Source organism: Paroedura picta, chromosome 4 (genome assembly GCF_049243985.1).
Source record: "Paroedura picta isolate Pp20150507F chromosome 4, Ppicta_v3.0, whole genome shotgun sequence".
In the NCBI taxonomy this organism is placed as follows: domain Eukaryota; kingdom Metazoa; phylum Chordata; class Lepidosauria; order Squamata; family Gekkonidae; genus Paroedura; species Paroedura picta.
In genome coordinates, this window is record NC_135372.1 from 11,545,136 (window position 1) to 11,564,046 (window position 18,911).

Sequence of the window (18,911 nt, forward strand, 5' to 3'; positions counted from 1 at the left end):
CGCCAACACTTCCTGGCTAGCCGCCTCCCCAACCCTTGCCTGTAGAGTGCTTCTGTCTTGTGTTTGTCAATCTCACAGGGGTGTTACTACAGTGAGGCAGTGAGGTCTGTTCAAGTGCTTTCGGACCAGAGAATCGGCTACTTAGTCAAACAACACAAATATAGTGGCTGAAGACAAGGTTGAACAAAGAACATTAAACTTTATTTCACATAGCACACATAGGCAAAAGGTCACAATCAAAACCATCTCCTATTTCTGAAAAGGTAACTGGCTATAGCGTCCCGAACCTTGCAGCCCTCCGAATAGATCCTTTTTTTCTGGCTTGAGGGATGGCTGCTGCATCCTCAAGGACTACAGGGTCTGATTCAGCCACTGGGAAGGGGATGTGATGTCCCTTGTCCTCGCAGATGTTGTTCAAGATGACACATGCGATGATCAATGGTGTCACATTGTCTCTATGCACATGGAGTCGTGACATCAAGCGATGGAACAGAGCCTTCAGAGGGCCAAAGGCATGCTCCACAACATTCCTTGCGCGGGAGTGCCTGAGGTTGTAGTAGCTCTGCACATTTGTCCTTGGCCGCTTATAGGGAGTCATGAGCCAGCGTTGTGTGGGGTAGGCTCCATCTCCGAGCACCAAAGCCGGAACACGCACTCCCTCAATGGTGGCGGTGGGATTGCCGGGGACAAAGACCCCTTGGTCCATGGTTGCCCTGAGGTTCGATTCACGGAACACAAGGGCATCATGCCTCCTCCCACTCCACCCCACCTCGGCATCTATAAACCGTCCGGAGAAGTCCACGGTTCCTTGAAGGAGAACAGGACAAAAGTCCTTCCTGTTCCCGTACTCCTTTATGCTTCCCTCAGGTGCTCAGATCGGCATGTGGGTACCATCAACCGCGGCGAAACAAGGTGGGAACGCCAGCCCGGCAAACCCGTCTGAGGAAAGAAAAAGAAAAGAATAGACACCAGGGATTAAAGTTAACGTGGGGCGCATCGAGTATTCGTTGCTCACCTGTCAAAAATAAAAAAAATTAAAGGGCAAAGGGGATATAAGGGCACCCACCGCTCCAAGCCGGTCTCCGAGGCACACCACTTTGCTGTACAATTCTGCCTCCATGGCGAAGCAGAACTCCAGCAGGATCTCGCTGACCGTGGAGACTCCTAATCCGAATTGCTGGGCAACTGTCCGGAAGTACTATGGGGTGGACAAGTACCACAAGGCGGCTGCCACCCTTTTCCCCACAGGAATAGGGCACCGCATGCCAGTTACTTGCCTCTCCATGCGGCCATGGAGAGCTTCCATAATTTCAAAAAAAGTTCCCCTTGACATTCTGAAGTTTGCAATCCAGTGGTCATCATCCCAGCGAGACATCACAAAATCTTCCCACCAGTCAGTGGATCTTTCGTCCACCCAGAACTGTCTGGGGAACCAGACCTCTGATAGAGCTTGCCAGCGTTTCCCAGCCACCACACGTGCCCTAAGAAATTTGCTTCTAGTGATGGCCCTCCTTCTGTCTACACGTAGTCTGTAATCCCGAAAAGTAGACCTCATCCGTGACACGGCGGCACGGACCCGCTGGGCTATTGCTAGCATCTGAGCCAGCAACACAACAATAATCCTCTCCTTTGCTACGTTTAGCTGTGCGGTGGCTACGAGGCTCGGAGAACAAAGGGTGAGGCCGACCACGTGTTTGCCTAGGTACACATAGGCAGATAATCTGTGGGCGTGTACTGTGGGCGGGATACAGGCTTCCCTCATAAAACATTTTTTCATAGGAAACATTGGAAACCCTGTCCAAATGCCCCAATGATTTATCGATGATTTGTTGCTACAGGTTTTTCGGGGTTAAAACAAAAAAAAAGGGAACACCCCCCCTCCCCCGATTGTGGCTTGTGGATGGAGGTCAAAGGTGTCCCAGCTGTTAGATTGACGGCCACGGGGAGCCAGAAGGACTAACCTGTCTCTGTGCCTTTCAAATCCAGGTGGTTGTTCCAGGTAGACTTCTTCCTTCATTCCTCCACGAGGAAATGCTGTCTTTCCATCCAGAGGCTCCACGTGCATCTTTCTTGCTGCTGCTATGCCCCAGAGCAGAGGGAGTCAAACTGTGGCCCTCCAGATGTCCATGAACTACAATTCCCATGAGCCCCTGCCAGCATTCATGGGCAGCATTCATGAGGAAATGCTGTCTTTCTCTCCACGTGCATCTTTCTTGCTGCCACTATGCCCAAGAGCAGGGGTAGTCAAGCTGTGGCCCACCAGATGTCCATGAACTATGATTCCCATGAGCCCCTGCCAGCATTCATGGGCAGGGGCTCATGGGAATTGTAGTCCATGGAAATCTGGAGGGCCGCAGTTTGACTACCCCTGCCCAAGAGCATTCTAGTTGAAGTGTGTCCACCACTGGTGCGAAGGTTTCATCATTGTCTTCTCCGTCCTTCTGGGAGTATCCTTTGGCAAGCAATGGGGCTCTGTGCCTTTGTCCTTCCCCTTCGGCACCAAGATCCACTTGCCTCCCACAGTCCTCTTCCCTGGAGGCAGATCTGTGAGTGTCCAGGTTTGGTTCTTGATCAGAGATTCAGTCTCTTCTTCTGCAGCTTTCTCCACTTTGCTGCTTCGTTGGCAGGCATCCTTTCTATCTCTCTCCATGTGAAAGGCTCAGGTGCTGCTGCTGCCGCCTTGACCACATGAGAAAATCCGTGTGGTGGGACTCCTTTGCTTGCTCTGGGCGATTGTCTGACACTTGGCCCGGGAGCCCCTTCTGGTTCCTGAGGATCTGCAGTTGTGTCTTGTTCTGTGTTGTCCTCAACACTGAGAAACATTGTTTCTGGTTGCGAGGAAGCTCGCTTTGTGTTGCCCACAGCTCTGAGGAACACTGTTTCTAGTTGCGAGGCTCTACCCCCCTCTGCAACTCCTTCTGGTTCCTGAGGTTCTGCAATTGTGTCTTCCTCTGGGTTGTCCACATCACTGAGAAACACTGTTTCTGACTGCGGTGCTTTATCCTTTTCTGGCTTCTCAGTCATTCTGTCCGTTCTTTGCCCTCCGGCCTTATCAGTCGCGGTACAAGAAAGCAGGATGGCTGCATTTAAATGGCCGATTTGAAGCCAAATCACTGAATGTGGATGTGGCCTCCCTGTTTTGGATCATTCGAATACAGAGCGTTGTCCGTTCGGCAAGGCTGGACCAAAAAGTACCCCCATCGGCATTGATTCAGGACCATCTTGGGTTGTCCCTGTTGAACCACACAGGCCTCGTCCATACCGAGGACCAGAGGAAAGCAAGGCATAATCCACCACGAGACTACGGTAAGCAGGGGTATAGAGATGCAAATATAAATAAATGGAATTCAAAAATAAATAAATATGGGTGTCTTCTTGTAGCATGGAAAGTGCAGGGCACTTGGCTGGGTTTCTGGCAAGACTGGCCATGACCGAAGGGCACTCCTGCAGGGTCTTCTTTCATCTGTATGGGAGAGAAGGAAAGCAGGGAAACATTTTGGAATCCAGACAAATCCCTGAAGGTCCTTGTGGTTGCTCCCATTGGAGGGAGGTCTGAATCTTGGATATCATGTGGAGGTACGGGATTATCTAAAAAGTCTCTGGGGGTCTGCTGGGGGGGCACATGACACTGACCTGGCATGTAACCCGTGCTCTCTCGAGTCCCAGCATGGGAACGGGTGGTGGGAGGAGGACGAGGAGGAGGAGGACGAGGAGGAGGAGGAAGGGCACTCCTGCAGGGTTCTTTTACTCATCTGTAGGGGAGAAAAGAAAAGCTGGCAGGCCCAGGGTCAGCTCTCTTGCATTGGTCCATAAAATAGGCAAGAGATGGCAGACTTGCTTCTGAGCTGGGGAAAAGCAGCCAGGGATTTCCTCCGAGGAGCCTTCATTGCCCGGAGGCCAATGAGGGGCCTTGGTGTGGAGCAGCCAGAGCCCTGGCCCCTCACGCAGTCCCAAAGCCACGGCTCCTTCCCCACCCCTGATTCCCCGGAGAGGAACATTACCTGAACTTGGCAGGAGTGCCGCAATTTCGGGGGGGACCTCTCTGCCCCGCCACATATTATAGAGCAGGGCAGAGAGGTTGCTCCGGAGGTCTTCGATCTGGGGAGATGGAGAAATGCCCCCCGTGATTCCTGCCCTCTTCACAGCCCAGGCAAGAGGGTGGGACGTTTGCCTCCCCCCTCTACGTGTGATCTCCCCCTCTACGCACCTCCTCCTCCTCCAGCAGGGCCCTGGCCTGGCCCAGGAGGGAGAGGAGGACCAAGAGGCCTCCCTCCCTCACCCACCGCCCGTCCAGGCTCAGGGCGTCCTCCAGAGCGGCCTCCTGGAGAGAGAGCCTCTGCCTCGCGCTGAGGTGACCTCCGAACACCTGAAACCAGGAAGAGACCCTGTCAGTCCTCTCCCAACGGAAGCCCTGGTTCCTCTTCCCCAGAGGGGTTGGCTCCTGCGCTCCCTCACTCCCTCGCCCCTCTCCAACTCCCCTGCGAGGAAATGGGATTCCCACAATGAATCAGGGCATGCTCCAGAGCTGTAGCATGCCGAAGGGAAAGGAGGACTCCCAGTCTCTCTGCACCCCACGGCCAGAAGTATCGCCCAAGGGGGATCTCCTGTGTCCCTCCCTCCCGGGGAACAAACAAAGCCCCCCTTGACCCTGGCCCAAGAGGTGAGGCCTTTCCAAGAATGCCTGGCCAGCACCACAGACGGGCCTCCGTACCTCAGCTGCCGTGATGAGGTGGGCGTAGCTCTCCCTCCAGGGCCGTTCTGGGTCCTCCTCCCAGGTGAACTGGCTCCGGCCTGAAAGGCAGAAATCGGGAAGAGCTCTAGTGGACAGGCCCTGCACAGAACAGCTGTGCTTCCTCCTGGCCTGGGGGTGTCTCTTCCCCCTCCCCCTGGGCCTCGCTGGTCTCCCCCTCTGGCATTGGAGGAGGGCTGGGGTCAAGAGGAAAGAGCACCAGGAAAGGCAGCGGAATCGGAACAGAGGTTTGGAGGCTGTGGTGGGGAAGGCTTATCTGCACAGAAGGAACCCCGTTGCTCTGAAGGGAGGGGGTGCCCTATCCCGGAAAAGGGACCGTAACTCACCCCGCTTCTTCTGCTGCAATTGCATCAGCTGTCCAAAGACCTCCCTGGCCTTCTCCCGGACTTCCGCTTCCGGGTCGGCCAGGGAGACGGACAGCTTCGCCACCACGTGCCCGAAAGTGTCCTGGCTGAAGATCTAGATTGGAAGCAGAAGAAGAGGCCTCGCTTGTCCATCCAGAGACGGCCCCGGAGCCCTGAACCACTGGGGTCTTCCCCCTCCTGACCCTCCCCACTGATCCTGGGGGGACCTTAGAGGAGAAGGAACATTGTCCCAGGGGTGGACACTCTGGAACTTCGGGGAAGAGTCAGGCAGGGAGGGAGGGAGGGTGGGCACTTTGGAGGCCCAAGGGCCAGTCCTCATCTTCCCCCTCCCAGAGATGGGACAGCCCCTCCTCTCTTGCTGGGCTCCATGGGCCAGATCCTGCTGGGGGTGGAGGACTTACATTCAAGCCAGGCATTTTGCAGGCATCCAGGAGGACGTCCCTCAACAGAGCAGCTGCCCGGGCTCTGGGGGCAGGCCAGCTGACCCGGAGCCAGTATAAGAGTTGCTGTGGAAGGAAGTAACCAAGGAAGAGGAAGGAAGGAAGCAGGCCCTCAGCCCACACCCTCGGACCAGGGCTTGGTCCTCAGCACACCCTCCCCCTGCAGATCTGCCCACCAAGGACTGTGCTGCTCTTCAGGAAGATCCCCAGAGGGGGTGGGCCCCAGGCTCTGGAAAGGGCTCTGTTCCTGTGGGAGAGCTGCCTGCCCCCAACCTGCCCCCTGAGGGGCCCGTCGTCTCCCAGCCTGGAGCCGGGGTGCCCAGTGACCCTTCCAGTTGACGTGCTCCCACGGCTCACGGACGGCAGCTCCTTGGGAGTTCTTGGGAGCCACTCTGCCGCCGCCACAGAAAGCCAAATTCCAGGAATGGGGTTCTAGAGCAGCCAGGTGGGAGGGCCCCCCATGCGGCAGGAGGGTGGGGGGGATTGTGTTGCGCCAGAGGTGACCCTTTCTCCCCGCTGGGCTCCCTTGGGATCCCCTTTGCCCATCTCCCTCCCACCTTCTCCAGCTACTTACGTCCAGCAGGGTGTCCAGGTGGCCTGCGGAGGGATCCTCCCGGATCAGGCCCCGCAGCATCCTGCGCAGGGCCTCCTCTGCCTTCTGCTGCAGGGCCTGATGGGAAGAGCGATCTGGCATGAAAAAGCTGACCCCCCCTCCCCAAAGTGCTGGCCAGGAGGCCTTGAAGACCACCACTCCATCCTCCAGGGAAGGAGGAGGCCTCTGGATTCGGGACCCAAAGAGGGACCCTGCGTCTTTCGCCTCTTCCGGAGGAGGGACACAGCTCTCCCCACAGCTGGACCTCGTCCTCCAGAGAAGACGGGACCGCCAGGTGTGTCTGCCACCCCCTTGAGAAACCAGGTGTCGCTCAAGGTACCTGGCCTGCGGGGTCTGCCTGTATCGGGGGGCCTCCGAGGACCATCCCCAGAGCCCAGGCTACTATCGACTGCCGGAGATCTGTCCTCAGGGGCGGATGGAACTTGCTGGCAGAACAGAAGGGCCGGGATTAGACTCCGTGCTGGAAGGGAGGGCCATCCCCCAGCCCTGCCGGGGCTTCGTCTGAGGCTCCCCACTTCCCCCCGAGCAGTGTGAGGGTGAGGGTGGAGGAGAGGAGGGCAGTGCAGCGCCTGAGAGTCAGGGAGAGCCTCGGGGAGGGAGGCACTGCTCCCAGCTGGAGAACAGGTGCTGCCCTCAGGCACTCTGCCCGCATCGCCCTGAGGCCGGGCAGGAAGCAGCCATGGCCTCCCGCCGCCTCCTGCTCCTGCCGTCTCTCCCTTGGGCTGGCTCTGTTGACCATCCTGCAGCCCCAGAACGGTCTCCCTCCCTCCCTCCCCTCCCTCCCCTCCCCTCCGAGGGCCTGGCACCAAGGTCCCCTCAGGAAGAAACGTACCTCAGCTCTGCCACAGCCTCCATACATCCAACCATTATCGCCTCTAGGGCAAGGAATGACTTGTGCATGATGTCCTTGGGGAGACAAAGGTTTCAATAAGGAAACATCAGAGCTCCTTGGGCTGGGGCAGGTCTGCTCCTGCCCCCCACTCCCTTTCCTCCCCCCCCCCCAGTCCTGAGTCTCACTCACTCGTATTTTCTCTGCAATTCTTTGCTTGCAAGAAGGCAGAGAACGCTCCCGGCCGTGGCAGAACCCCCGGACCGCCTGTAAGAATGCCCGGTCCTGTCTGGGGCCCTGCAAGTGGCGAGAGGCAGGCTGTGAGCCTGGCCATGGAGGGCCAAGGAGAGAAGCAGCATCCCCAGTCAGGGGCAGTCCATCTGGTGGGACACGAGCCGCTGCTTCTCCTGAAAGTCTCCATGGCTGCCCTGGCCCTCAGGGCACATGGCTGGACCCCGAGGAGACGGCCTCCTTTGCAGGAGGAGGCAGGGTAGAGGGTCCTGTCCCTCCAAGAGGTGCTCGTGGGACAGCTGTGGGGCCTGGGAGGATGGGGACCCCGGTCCCTTTTCTGCAAGCACCCCTCTCGGGGGCGGCTGCAAGTCAGTGCGGGATCCGTGTGCCGGGCCCCCCTTGCTCCTGAGACTGCCATCCCTCTGCTACTGGAGCCAGCGAAATCCGAGAGGAAGGGGAACGGAAGGGGAAGAGCCTCGCAAGGGAACGGACACTGCGCTTCTCCTGGTGCCTCCTGGGGCTTACCGTATCCTTGACGGCCAGGAAGTGGGCGATGCATTCCGCCGATCCCCTCTTGGGGCGCCTCCTGCAGGCAGCGGCAGCTGGGGAGGAAGGGCCCGGTTAAGACGCGGAGAGATCCCGCTTTCCTTGCGCCTTCCATGGGGGCTTCCCTCAGAGCCCTTCCCAGCTGGCTCCCAGGGGCGAAGAGTCCGCATCCGGGCCCCTGCGGGCTGATCCCCACCCAGAGGTCGGCAGAGGGAACACGTTCTGGGCTGGGTCCAATCCTGCCCTGGGGGGGGGGCTTCCTTCCCTCTCGCCCCTCAGGGGTCCTCTGGATCATCGCTTCAGCAACAGGTCCAGTGGCTCCCCGGTTTGAGGGTGGGGCTCCATCCACAGCAGGAGAGAGAGCCTCCCCCCATCGACTTCTCTGCCTGTAGTCCGTGGCAGCCCCCCTCGGTGTCCCCCCAGCACCCCCAAGGGGCTCTGAGGGCCACACAGCTCAGCCCGGACTGTGGAGACCTCCTGTGTGGGGGGAGCCCGATTTGGCCTTCAGGCACAATTCTTCAGGGCCCCTACCGTGGGCACTGCTGTCGGGCACCTTCACAGAAACCATCAGGGGAGCCGTTTCGTCTCCGGGCCTCCCTCCGACTCCAGTGGGAAAATCGGCAAATTCTGTCACTCTAGGAGGAGACTCCCCCCCCACACACCTTCTCCACCTCGTGTCCCTTTCCCCCCTTCTTCGAAAGAATGGGGTCCATTAGGGCTACCCTTTTCTCCTCCCCACAGGAGCCCTCCACCAATGCCCCGTTGTCGTCTGTCATCACAGATCCGACTGGCGAAAGGGGCCATGACACACCGACAACGTACCCTAATCAATGGGGTCGTTCTTGAAGGTGCCACGAGATTTCCAAGCCCTGTCGGCCTGTTTCCAAAAGCACTCCTTGTGCTGGGAGCCACGGGGGGCCTGAGCCCCGGGGGTGTCACTGTCCTCAACAGCTCTGCCCCTTCCGCCCCCCTCCCTGCCCTCCGTTCCACTCCTCACCTGCAGGCTGCACCTCTCCTCCGGCCCGGGGGGCGACTTTGGCCCGTTTGAAGAGGGCCCTTAAGCGCTGGAGGCTAGAAGGGAGGGAAGAGAAGGGGAGTCACTGGCCTGGCGGCACCCTGTGTCTGCAGTCCCACCTAACCACCCGCCCTGATAGGAAAGAACACTTGAGGGAGTCTCTCTGGGATGAGGGCAGGTCCCTCCGTCTCCGCATCGTGACTCTGAGGGCATCGGAGGTCTGGAGAGAATCTCCTCTGCGCTGTCCCCTGGGCACCCGGTGGGGGGCTCTTGGCCCCTCTTGCCTGCGAGGGTGGAGGGACCGGAGAAGACCTGACACACCCTTTCCCTCCCCTGACACGGAGCTGAGCGTTCGGACAGCCTCGTCGCTTGGAGAAGATGAGGTGTCTACAGGTTACTAGGCAGATACTAACCAGTGCCTACAGGTTACTAGGCACTGTAGATCAATCATCAGAAAGGCCAAAGCTGAGAGTGAGCTTAAATTGGCCAGGGAAGCCCATTGTAACAAGAAAAGATTTTTCAGTTATGTGAGGAGCAAACGTAAAGTAAAGGAGGCAATAGGCCCACTGTTGGGTGCGGATGGACAATCTCTAACAGAAGATGCAGAGAAAGCAGAAAGGCTTAGTGCCTATTTTACATCTGTTTTTTCCCACAGGTCAAAGTGTTTAGGCACATCTAGAGATGGCCGTAGCCAAAGGACAGTGTCTGGGTGGCAGGTTAACATGGATAGAGAGGTTGTCGAGAGGCATTTAGCTGCACTGGATGAGTTCAAATCCCCTGGTCCGGATGAAATACACCCGAGAGTGCTCAAAGAACTTTCCAGAGAACTTGCACAGCCCTTGTCCATCATCTTCGGGACCTCTTTAAGGACTGGAGATGTCCCGGAGGACTGGAAGAGAGCAAACGTTATTCCGATCTTCAAAAAAGGGAGGAAGGATGACCCGGGAAACTACAGACCAGTGAGTCTGACCTCTGTTGTGGGGAAGATAATGGAGCAGATATTAAAGGGAGTGATCTGCAAACACCTGGAGGGCAATTTCGTGATCCAAGGAGTTCAACGAGATCTGAACACAATGGAAAAATGGGGAAATGAGAACAAGATGCAATTTAATAAAGATAAGTGTAAAGTTCGGAATCTGGGTCAAAAAAATGCAAAGCATGCCTACTGGATGGGGGATACGCTTCTAGGTAACACTGTGTGTGAACGAGACGTTGGGGTACTTGTGGATTGTAAACTAAACATGAGCAGGCAGTGTGATGCAGCGGTAAAAAAGGCGAATGCCATTTTGGGCTGTATCAACAGGGGCATCACATCAAAATCACAAGATATCATATTCCCATTGTATACGGCACTGGTCAGACCACACCTGGAGTACTGTGTGCAGTTCTGGAGGCCTCACTTCAAGAAGGACATAGATATAATTGAAAGGGTACAGAGGAGAGCGACGAAGATGATCTGGGGCCAAGGGACCAAACACTATGAAGATAGGTTGAAGGACTTGGGAATGTTCAGCCTGGAGAAAAGGAGGTTGAGAGGGGACATGATAGCCCTCTTTAAGTATTTGAAAGGTTGTCACTTGGAGGAGGGCAGGATGCTGTTTCTGTTGGCTGCAGAGGAGAGGACACGCAGTAATGGGTTTAAACTTCAAGTACAACGATATAGGCTAGATATCAGGAAAAGATTTTTCACAGTCAGAGTAGTTCAGCAGTGAAATAGGCTGCCTAAGGAGGTGGTGAGCTCCCCCTCACTGGCAGTCTTCAAGCAAAGGTTGGATACACACTTTTCTTGGATGCTTTAGGATGCTTAGGGCTGATCCTGCGTTGAGCAAGGGGTTGGACTAGATGGCCTGTATGGCCCCTTCCAACTCTATGATTCTAGGATTCTATGATTCTAAGAGCAACCCGTCCCGCTTCCCAACCAGGATCGCTTGGGAGATCGTGAGATAAAAATTGCATAGGAAAAGAATACAGGTGCCCCACTTACATTTTTAGATGTTTTTCAGCCATGGTCTTAAAAATATATACAAATAATATATACAAATGTACAAATAAATCAATATACAAATAAATATACAAATAAATAAATATATACAAATATATACAAATATATATATATATATATATAAAGAAATATACAAATATATACAGATATATACAGATATATACAAATAAATATAAAGGTAAAATTAAATAAATAAAAAACGAATAATATAAATGAATCAAAAAGAATAAATAAATGAATTAATAAAATAAAATAATTAAAATAAATAAATAAGTGAAATAAAATAAATAAAACAATTTAGTTAAATAAATGGATAAAGTGAAATCAAAAAGAAATAAACCAATAAACCAACAAAACACGACTTTTCTCCACCAATCTCTTTCAACTCCAACTCCAACGCTCCTTCAACAACCCACAAAGGCTCCCCCGGGTGGGGCAGCCCAGGGCACCAGCAGGGGGTGATGTCACAAAGGATGCCCCTTCCCCACCCGTCCCTCGGGTCACAGTGGCCCAGGGGGCTGTTTCCTGGCCTTCCCTCCCACTCCAGCATTGGATGAGTCACTCCCAGGGGGGGACAACAAAATCAGAGTCCAGTGGCACCTTTAAGACCAACAAAGATGTATTCAAGGCGTGAGCTTTCGAGTGCAAGCACTCTTCGTCAAACTAAGAACTGACCATTATAACTGTGGGCATATATAAGCACATGTTGATCTTGTTGCATTAATAAACTGTCTCACAGCAACCAAACACAGCCACATGAGAACTCTCTGCCAAACCAGCCAATCAAACCCCTCAAACCCATTTGTAGTTCACAAGGACATATCTTTAAACCCCACCTGCAGTGCGGGGCCCCAAGTTTGAAAATGAGCAGGAGCATAAGGGGAGAGGTGTCAGGGAAGAAGGGTGGATGAATGAAAACATTGTCTGCTGTTGAAAAGCTCATGTTTTTAAAGCCGCTGAACCATGTTTTCAGAACAGCGCAAAAAATGTTACATGGGCATGGCCAATTCTGTGCGCAAAAAAAGTTACCGTCCAGAGCAAGACCAGAACCCATAGTCCCAGATACAAGTCATTTCTTGGCATATAAAATCTGTGTTACAGTTGGAAGTGGAATACAGAGACAGAAAAGCAAAAATAGTAAGAAAAAGACACAGTAAATAAACAAAGCCCTTCCAGGAATTGATAAATATGCAAGAATATTGTCCTGAATAACAGTCCGGACGCTGTTTGATGGCACCTTGCAAAAACCTGGCCACAGTTTCAGATATTTCTCTGTTGATGTTCTCCAGAAGGAGGGGAACCTTAAGATGGTTGGGAAGTCCTTATGAGTCAAAACAGGGCACTACAGAGAGCCAGTTTGGTGTAGTGGTTAGGAGTGCGGACTTCTAATCTGGCATGCCAGGTTCGATTCTGCGCTCCCACATATGGAACCAGCTGGGTGACCTTGGGCTCGCCACGGCACTGATAGAGCTGTTCTGACCGAGCAGTAATATCAGAGCTCTCTCAGCCTCACCCACCCCACAGGGAACATAGGGAACAGCGGCATATAAGAACCAACTCTTCTTCTTCTTCAGTAATATCAGAGCTCTCTCAGCCTCACCCACCCCACAGGGTGTCTGTTGTGGGGAGAGGAAAGGGAAGGCGACTGTAAGCCGCTTTGAGCCTCCTTCGGGTAGGGAACAGCGGCATATAAGAACCAACTCTTCTTCTTCTTCAGTAATATCAGAGCTCTCTCAGCCTCACCCACCCCACAGGGTGTCTGTTGTGGGGAGAGGAAAGGGAAGGCGACTGTAAGCCGCTTTGAGCCTCCTTCGGGTAGGGAACAGCGGCATATAAGAACCAACTCTTCTTCTTCTTCAGTAATATCAGAGCTCTCTCAGCCTCACCCACCCCACAGGGTGTCTGTTGTGGGGAGAGGAAAGGGAAGGCGACTGTAAGCCGCTTTGAGCCTCCTTCGGGTAGGGAACAGCGGCATATAAGAACCAACTCTTCTTCTTCTTCAGTAATATCAGAGCTCTCTCAGCCTCACCCACCCCACAGGGTGTCTGTTGTGGGGAGAGGAAAGGGAAGGCGACTGTAAGCCGCGTTGAGCCTCCTTCGGGTAGGGAACAGCGGCATATAAGAACCAACTCTTCTTCTTTTTCTTCTAAAGTTTTCTATGACAACGTCCTCTCTTTCCAGAACCAAATATGATTGAAGGGGAGGGGAACGAAGAAACACATTTTTTTTTTCTTATTTAAGGAAGCCCACTGGATTCTGTGGCTGTTGTGGGTCCCTTGGCAACCACAGCAGTACTGTCAAACTTTATGCACCCTGATTTCTGGAAAGCTGTGGGAGGGAGGGAGAGAGGGAGGGAGGGGAGGGGCGGCCAACCAGTCCCAGAAAGCCCCCTCCCTCAAGACCTTCGATCCCCTGACGGAGTAGGCCCCTACAGCGAAAGGCCCAGGAGCCCCTTCTGGAGATCCACGATCAAGACAATTCATCATGACTTGGCTGCGGTGGCCGTGGAGCCTTAGGCCTGAGCTGACAGCAGCAGCATCCACCTCTCTTTGGGACCTGCCACGACGTGGCCCCTTGCCTGGCTGTCACACAATCTGAGTATCTTAGAAGCGAAGCATGGCCAACCTTGGCTAGTATTTGGATGTGAAACCTCCAAGGATCTGGGTGCGAGTCCCTACAACATACATTGGAGTATCATGACAGGGAGGCAGACAATGGCAAATCGCCACCCAAGGTCCTTTGCCTGGCTGCCAGAATATCTGAGTATCTTTGACGCTAAGCATGGCCAAGCCTCGCTAGCATTTCACCCTCTCTTGAAAAAAACAACGTTGGACCCGCGGGACCCTGCCAACTGAAGCCCAGTATCGCATTTAAGGTTCCTGGGACAGGTGGTGGAAAGGGCCGCGGACCCGGAAACTTCAGCTAGTGCAAAATGCAGCTGCGAGGGTCCTCACTGGCACACCTTGGAGGGCCCACATCCAGCTTGTGCAGAGGCAGCTGCATTGGTTGCCAATTGCTGTCCGGATCCGGTTCAAGGTTTTGGTTCTAACCTTCGAGGCTTTACGCGGGTTGGGACCCACATATCTGAGGGACCGCCTTTCGCCTTACGCTCTGCGGGGGGAAATCTATTGTTCGTTCCCGGCCCCAGAGAAGCGCGCCTAGCCTCAACCAGGGCCAGGACTTTCTCTGTCCTGGCCCCTACCTGGTGGAATGAGCTCCCGGGTGAGCTACGGGCCCTGCGGGATCCGTCGGCGTTCCGCAGGGCCTATAGAACGGAGCTCTTCCGCCAGGTCCCTGGTTGAGGCTAGGACTGGTGAGGAACAACATTGCCACCCCCCTGGGGTCTGAAGTATACAGTATTAGCCTCCATCCCCTAATGCCGTTGACTGGGTAGGGGAGAGTGGCATTTTCTGCCGTGTTGGGTATATTTATAGTCTATTAGTGGGGGTTTTAATGGGGTATTGTAAGACTACTGTTACCTGCCAGAAGCCAGTAGGGAGTGGCAGGAAATGATGATGATGATGATGATGATGATGGTAATAGTAATAGTAATAGTAATAGTAATAGTAATAATAAAAAGTTCGCCCCAGGGGAAGCGACCTAAGTGGGGGAGCAAACGTACGTCCACCTCGTTCAGCTGTCCCCAGGCCACCTGGCAAAACGAGCCCCTGGTTTCCGAGCCAGGTAAGCCGCGCTGGTTTACATGCCACCTCTTAGCGAGGTCCCGAACCCCAGGGAATCTGATCACACACCGGACTCCCTGCCAACACGCTCCAACCCATGCAGACCCGCCACATGTCTTTAAACCCCACCTGCAGCGCGGTGCCCCGCGGACTAAGTAATTCAGTAAGGGCTGTTGGGGAGGAGTTAGGGCGGGACCTGTCCGGGATAAAAACTCGGAGAGGGCCAATCAGGAGCCCTCCGAGTGTCACTTGGGCCTCCCTCCTGGCCAATTGGCCCGCCCCGGACTCTCAGCCCACGCTCCGTCCCCAGATGGTTCACTGCAGGGAAAGACGTGGCCGCCCTGTTCCTTTCCCACCAGTGAACCATTGCCCTTCCCTCCTGACAAGGACTGCCCGCTAATAACCCCCCTGCAGGGTCGCCGCTGCCCAGGCCCTCCCGCTGCATATACAGATTCTATACTAGAAGAAGAAGAAGAAGAAGAGTCGGTTCTTATATGCCGCTTTTCCCTACCTGAAGGAGGCTCAGAGCAGCTTACAGTCGCCTTCCCTTTCCTCTCCCCACAACAGACACCCTGTGGGGTGGGTGAGGCTGAGAGAGCTCTGATATTACTGCTCGGTCAGAACAGCTCTATCAGTGCCGTGGCGAGCCCAAGGTCACCCAGCTGGTTCCATATGTGGCAGCGCAGAATCGAACCCGGCATGCCAAATTAGAAGTCTGCACTCCTAACCACTACACCAAACTGGCTCTATATTATATTATACTAGAAATCAAGCCCGCTGTAAGCCACATAAAATCCAGCCTTTGCTTAAAGACTGCCAGTGCGGGCGAGCTCCCCACCTCTGGCTTTCCCACAATCCTGTCCTGCTCCAACCATCTCCCTTACACAAATTTTTCACCCCCCACTTGCTGTAGCTCTACCTTCCCACAATAGCCAATACAGTACACAAATTTAATTTCTGTAAAGTCCCTCCCTCCTGTACCACCTCCCCCCGTCATCTTCAGCTCTCCTCACACACTCACTTGAGGGTGGGCCTGCCTTCTCTTCCTCTGAAATGGTAGTCATTTTGCTGCTGTCTTCACGGACTAGTCCTCATCTACTTTGGTAGATATTGCCTTATCCAAAAATACTGCCTCCCCTTTCCTCCCTTGCTTAGAATCATAGAATCATAGAGTTGGAAGGGACCTCATGGGACATCTAGTCCAACCCCTGCACAGTGCAGGACGCTCACAACCCTATTGCTCACCCACCTTAACCTGCCACCCCCTTGAACCTTCATAGAATCAGCCTCTCTGTCAGATGGCTCTCCAGCCTCTGTTTAAAAATCTCCAAAGATGGAGAATCCACCACCTCCCAAGAAAGCCTGTTCTTTCCAGATCTGCATGTGGTTTATGTTATTTCTCTTTATTTCCCCTCAGTGAAGAATCTTGCCAGTTTAACAGCTGACTGGTTGTATTGAGAGAGAAAAATCAGTGAAAACAGATTCCAGTTACCCACCTGTCACTGCGTCTCCTTTAAAAGCTGGTTTCCTCCATTAATTTAGAAACCTCTTCGGGTAATATTCTGTTCATGTGACTTCCAAAGGCCTGTTGACATCAATCTTTCCTAAAAAAAATGAAGGCACAGAGGACGCCGCCAGATAGCAGCTACCGTAAGGAGCACAAGGCCCTGGAGGTCCCTTCCAACGCTACGATTCTCAGGCTCAGAAAAACCTCCGTGTGAAACAGACAGTGTTCCGAGAACAGTTCTTGCAACACTACGTTTGAAGGATAAATGGCCACATGGAGAGCAAAACATTTTAATTTGGCATGAAAGTACAATCAGCTGGATTCGTTTGCCGGAAGGGCTCTGCGGTTTCCCGGATCCTGCAGCGGAACCCGGGTGTGTCTGCATCTGCCAACTCACAAAGACTGCCGGGCAGTTTCCACCTCTGGAACGTCTCCACTAAGTTGCTCTGGAGGAAATACTTCAGCCTTTCCTGAAGGAGAGAACAAAGAACGCACCCAGTGAGCATCCAAACGCATCCAAAGGACATGGGTGATGAACGCCATGTCCTTTAGCCATCTCAGTCCTGCTACAGTGACAGCAACAGGATCTGCCAGAAGGACTCCTCCTCGGTCCAAACTGAAACGATGCCCAAAATATTTCAGTGCAAGCTCCACAAAGAAGACACAAACTCCACGTGTCACCTGTGCTGTCAATCCCAAGCTGTTTTATGGGGCTAGTAGACTTGAATCAAGGCAGCTTTTGCAGTCTGCTCTCCTTGCCCTGCCTGAAAGGATGGGGAGGGGGGTTGTCCTCCACATGGGAGCATTTCTAAGCTATTCTCCATTGCAGCTCCAGCTCCCAGTCCAGCAGAATGGCGACGGGGCTTCCATGGGGTGGATTTCCCTGGGCCCTGGAGTGGTCTTTCCTCCCAGAATCATCTGGGCAGAGTGCTTTAAAAACCAGGAACTGACGTTTTGATATCCTGTTACCCTGATGTGTCAATTGCCATTTTCAAAGGAAAGGTCTCCTTGGACTTGGAGGGGAGAATGGCTGCCTGCAGCCAGCGGGCAGCAGATGAGCATTGTGGGGAGGGAGACTGGGCACCCCAGTGCATGGAAGCCCCAGAATGCTGTGCATTCTGTCCAGGGGGAACTGCACTCCCCAGCAGGGAAGCGGTGCCTATTGCAGCAAACTGTCCAGCAGAGGGTTGGGTGCTTTGGCGCTGGATGCGGCGGGAGCGAAGGGCCACTTCGGGTGCCGAAGGGCCCAACCCTAGCCGGCTGACACCCCCTCCTCAGTCGACCCTGAGCCTGTCACCGCGCTGTTCCTGTGGCACTAGGGATGCCAGCCTGCAGGTGGGACGGGGACGGGGAATTACAGCTTAACTTTAGATTCAGGAATTAGTTTCCCTGGAGAAAATGGCTACTTTGGAGGGTGGATTCTGCGGCCTTAGACCCCACTGAGGTCCCTATCCATCCCTAAATCTCTAGTTGTTTCCCAGCTAGGATCTGGCAACCCTACCCCCCCCCTCGCCCCTACCTGGCAACCCTATGTGGCACTGAGCAATGCAAACTACTACGGAAGAGGTTTGCAGTGCTGCCGTGGCATCCGGGATGTCGCCTCCCAGCCAGGTAGGGGATCAGACAGGTATCATGTTTCGACTCCACACACCCCCTCCTGGCCCACCCTGGCCTGGCCTTGTGGAGACACAGGAAAGTTTCAGGGAGGAGCAGAACCCAGCCCACAGCAGCCAGGGGAATAAGGCGTAAGATTTTTTTAAATACACCAGCCGTAATGTGGCTGGTTTTTCACAGGGCTCATTTGAATGAACCTCCTGTCCTGCATCAATCAAAATTATCTGTTTCGCTCTCATTCCATCAGATAGTTGGAGATCAGGGTGTTTCTCTGAGCATATGTAGAGTGCGAGGCCAGAATGATGGTGAGGTGGCATGACCTCTGGGGTTCAATTTAGGGGTGACAAGGATGTTGCAGTGACAGGTTAGAATCACAGGATCACAGAGTTGGAAGGGGCCATACAGGCTATCTAGTCCAACCCCCCACTCAACGCAGGATCAGCCCAAAGCATCCTAAAGCATCCAAGAAAAGTGTGTATCTCACCACCTCCTTAGGCAGCCTATTCCACTGCTGAACTACTCTGACTGTGATATCTAGCCTATATTGTTGTACTTGTAGTTTAAACCCCTTACTGCATGTCCTTTGCAGCCAATGGGAACAGCATCCTGCCCTCCTCCAAGTGACAACCCTTCAAATACTTAAAGAGGGCTATCATGTCCCCTCTCAACCTCCTTTTCTCCAGGCTGAACATTCCCAAGTCCCTCAACCTATCTTCATAGGGCTTGGTCCCTTGGTCCCAGATCATCTTCGTCGCTCTCCTCTGTACCCTTTCAATTTTATCTACGTCCTTCTTGAAGTGAGGCCTCCAGAACTGCACACAGTACTCCAGGTGTGGTCTGACCAGTGCCGTATACAATGGGACTATGACATCTTGTGATTTTGATGTGATGCCCCTGTTGATACAGCCCAAAATGGCATTCGCCTTTTTTACTGCTGCATCACACTGCCTGCTCATGTTTAGTTTACAATCCACAAGTACCCCAAGGTCTTGTTCACACACAGTGTTATCCCCCATCCAATAGGCATGCTTTTCATTTTTCTGACCCAGATGCAGACCTTTACACTTATCTTTATTAAATTGCATCTTTTTTCTCATTTGCCCATTTTTCCATTGTGTTCAGATCTCGTTGAACTCTGTCTCTATCTTCCGGAGTATTTGCCAGTCCTCCCAATTTGGTGTCATCTGCAAACCTGATGAGTAGTCCCTCCACCCCCTCATCTAGATCATTAATAAATATGTTAAAAAGTACCGGACCGAGCCCCGAGCCCTGAGGGACCCCGCTACTCACCTCCCTCCAGTAAAAGTAAAACCTTA

General features: G+C 53.7%; 1 protein-coding gene and 1 long non-coding RNA gene across 4 annotated transcripts; both read right to left on the reverse strand.

Annotated features, from left to right (window-relative positions):
- Nucleotides 1–235: 235 nt before the first annotated feature.
- Nucleotides 236–5,590, reverse strand: LOC143836715 (uncharacterized). Of its 3 annotated transcripts, XM_077336259.1 has the most exons (9): nt 5,517–5,590; nt 5,077–5,209; nt 4,712–4,791; nt 4,208–4,366; nt 4,002–4,098; nt 3,634–3,752; nt 1,962–3,463; nt 1,067–1,198; nt 236–939 (listed from the first exon to the last, which is right to left on the reverse strand). In XM_077336259.1, the coding sequence occupies exons 1-6, from the start codon at nt 5,529–5,531 to the stop codon at nt 3,745–3,747; spliced, it is 492 nt and encodes a 163-aa protein (XP_077192374.1). In that variant the 5' UTR covers nt 5,532–5,590; the 3' UTR covers nt 236–939; nt 1,067–1,198; nt 1,962–3,463; nt 3,634–3,744. The 3 variants fall into 3 exon arrangements, with proteins under 3 accessions (XP_077192374.1, XP_077192372.1, XP_077192373.1); XM_077336257.1 differs by having other exon boundaries at nt 3,634–4,098; XM_077336258.1 differs by lacking the exon at nt 1,067–1,198 and having other exon boundaries at nt 3,634–4,098.
- Nucleotides 5,591–7,189: 1,599 nt separating this feature from the next.
- Nucleotides 7,190–16,066, reverse strand: LOC143836713 (uncharacterized). The gene is made up of 4 exons (XR_013230677.1): nt 15,971–16,066; nt 8,772–8,845; nt 7,754–7,830; nt 7,190–7,294 (listed from the first exon to the last, which is right to left on the reverse strand). It is a non-coding gene; the product is annotated as an uncharacterized LOC143836713 (long non-coding RNA).
- Between the last annotated feature and the right edge of the window lie 2,845 nt (nt 16,067–18,911).

Coding starts and splice junctions, on each gene's coding strand:
- LOC143836715 (XM_077336258.1), bottom strand. Junction 4,792..5,076: donor ATTGCAGCAGAAGAAGCGGG/GTGAGTTACGGT, acceptor TCTGCCTTTCAG/GCCGGAGCCAGTTCACCTGG. Junction 4,367..4,711: donor ACCTCATCACGGCAGCTGAG/GTACGGAGGCCC, acceptor TCCTGGTTTCAG/GTGTTCGGAGGTCACCTCAG.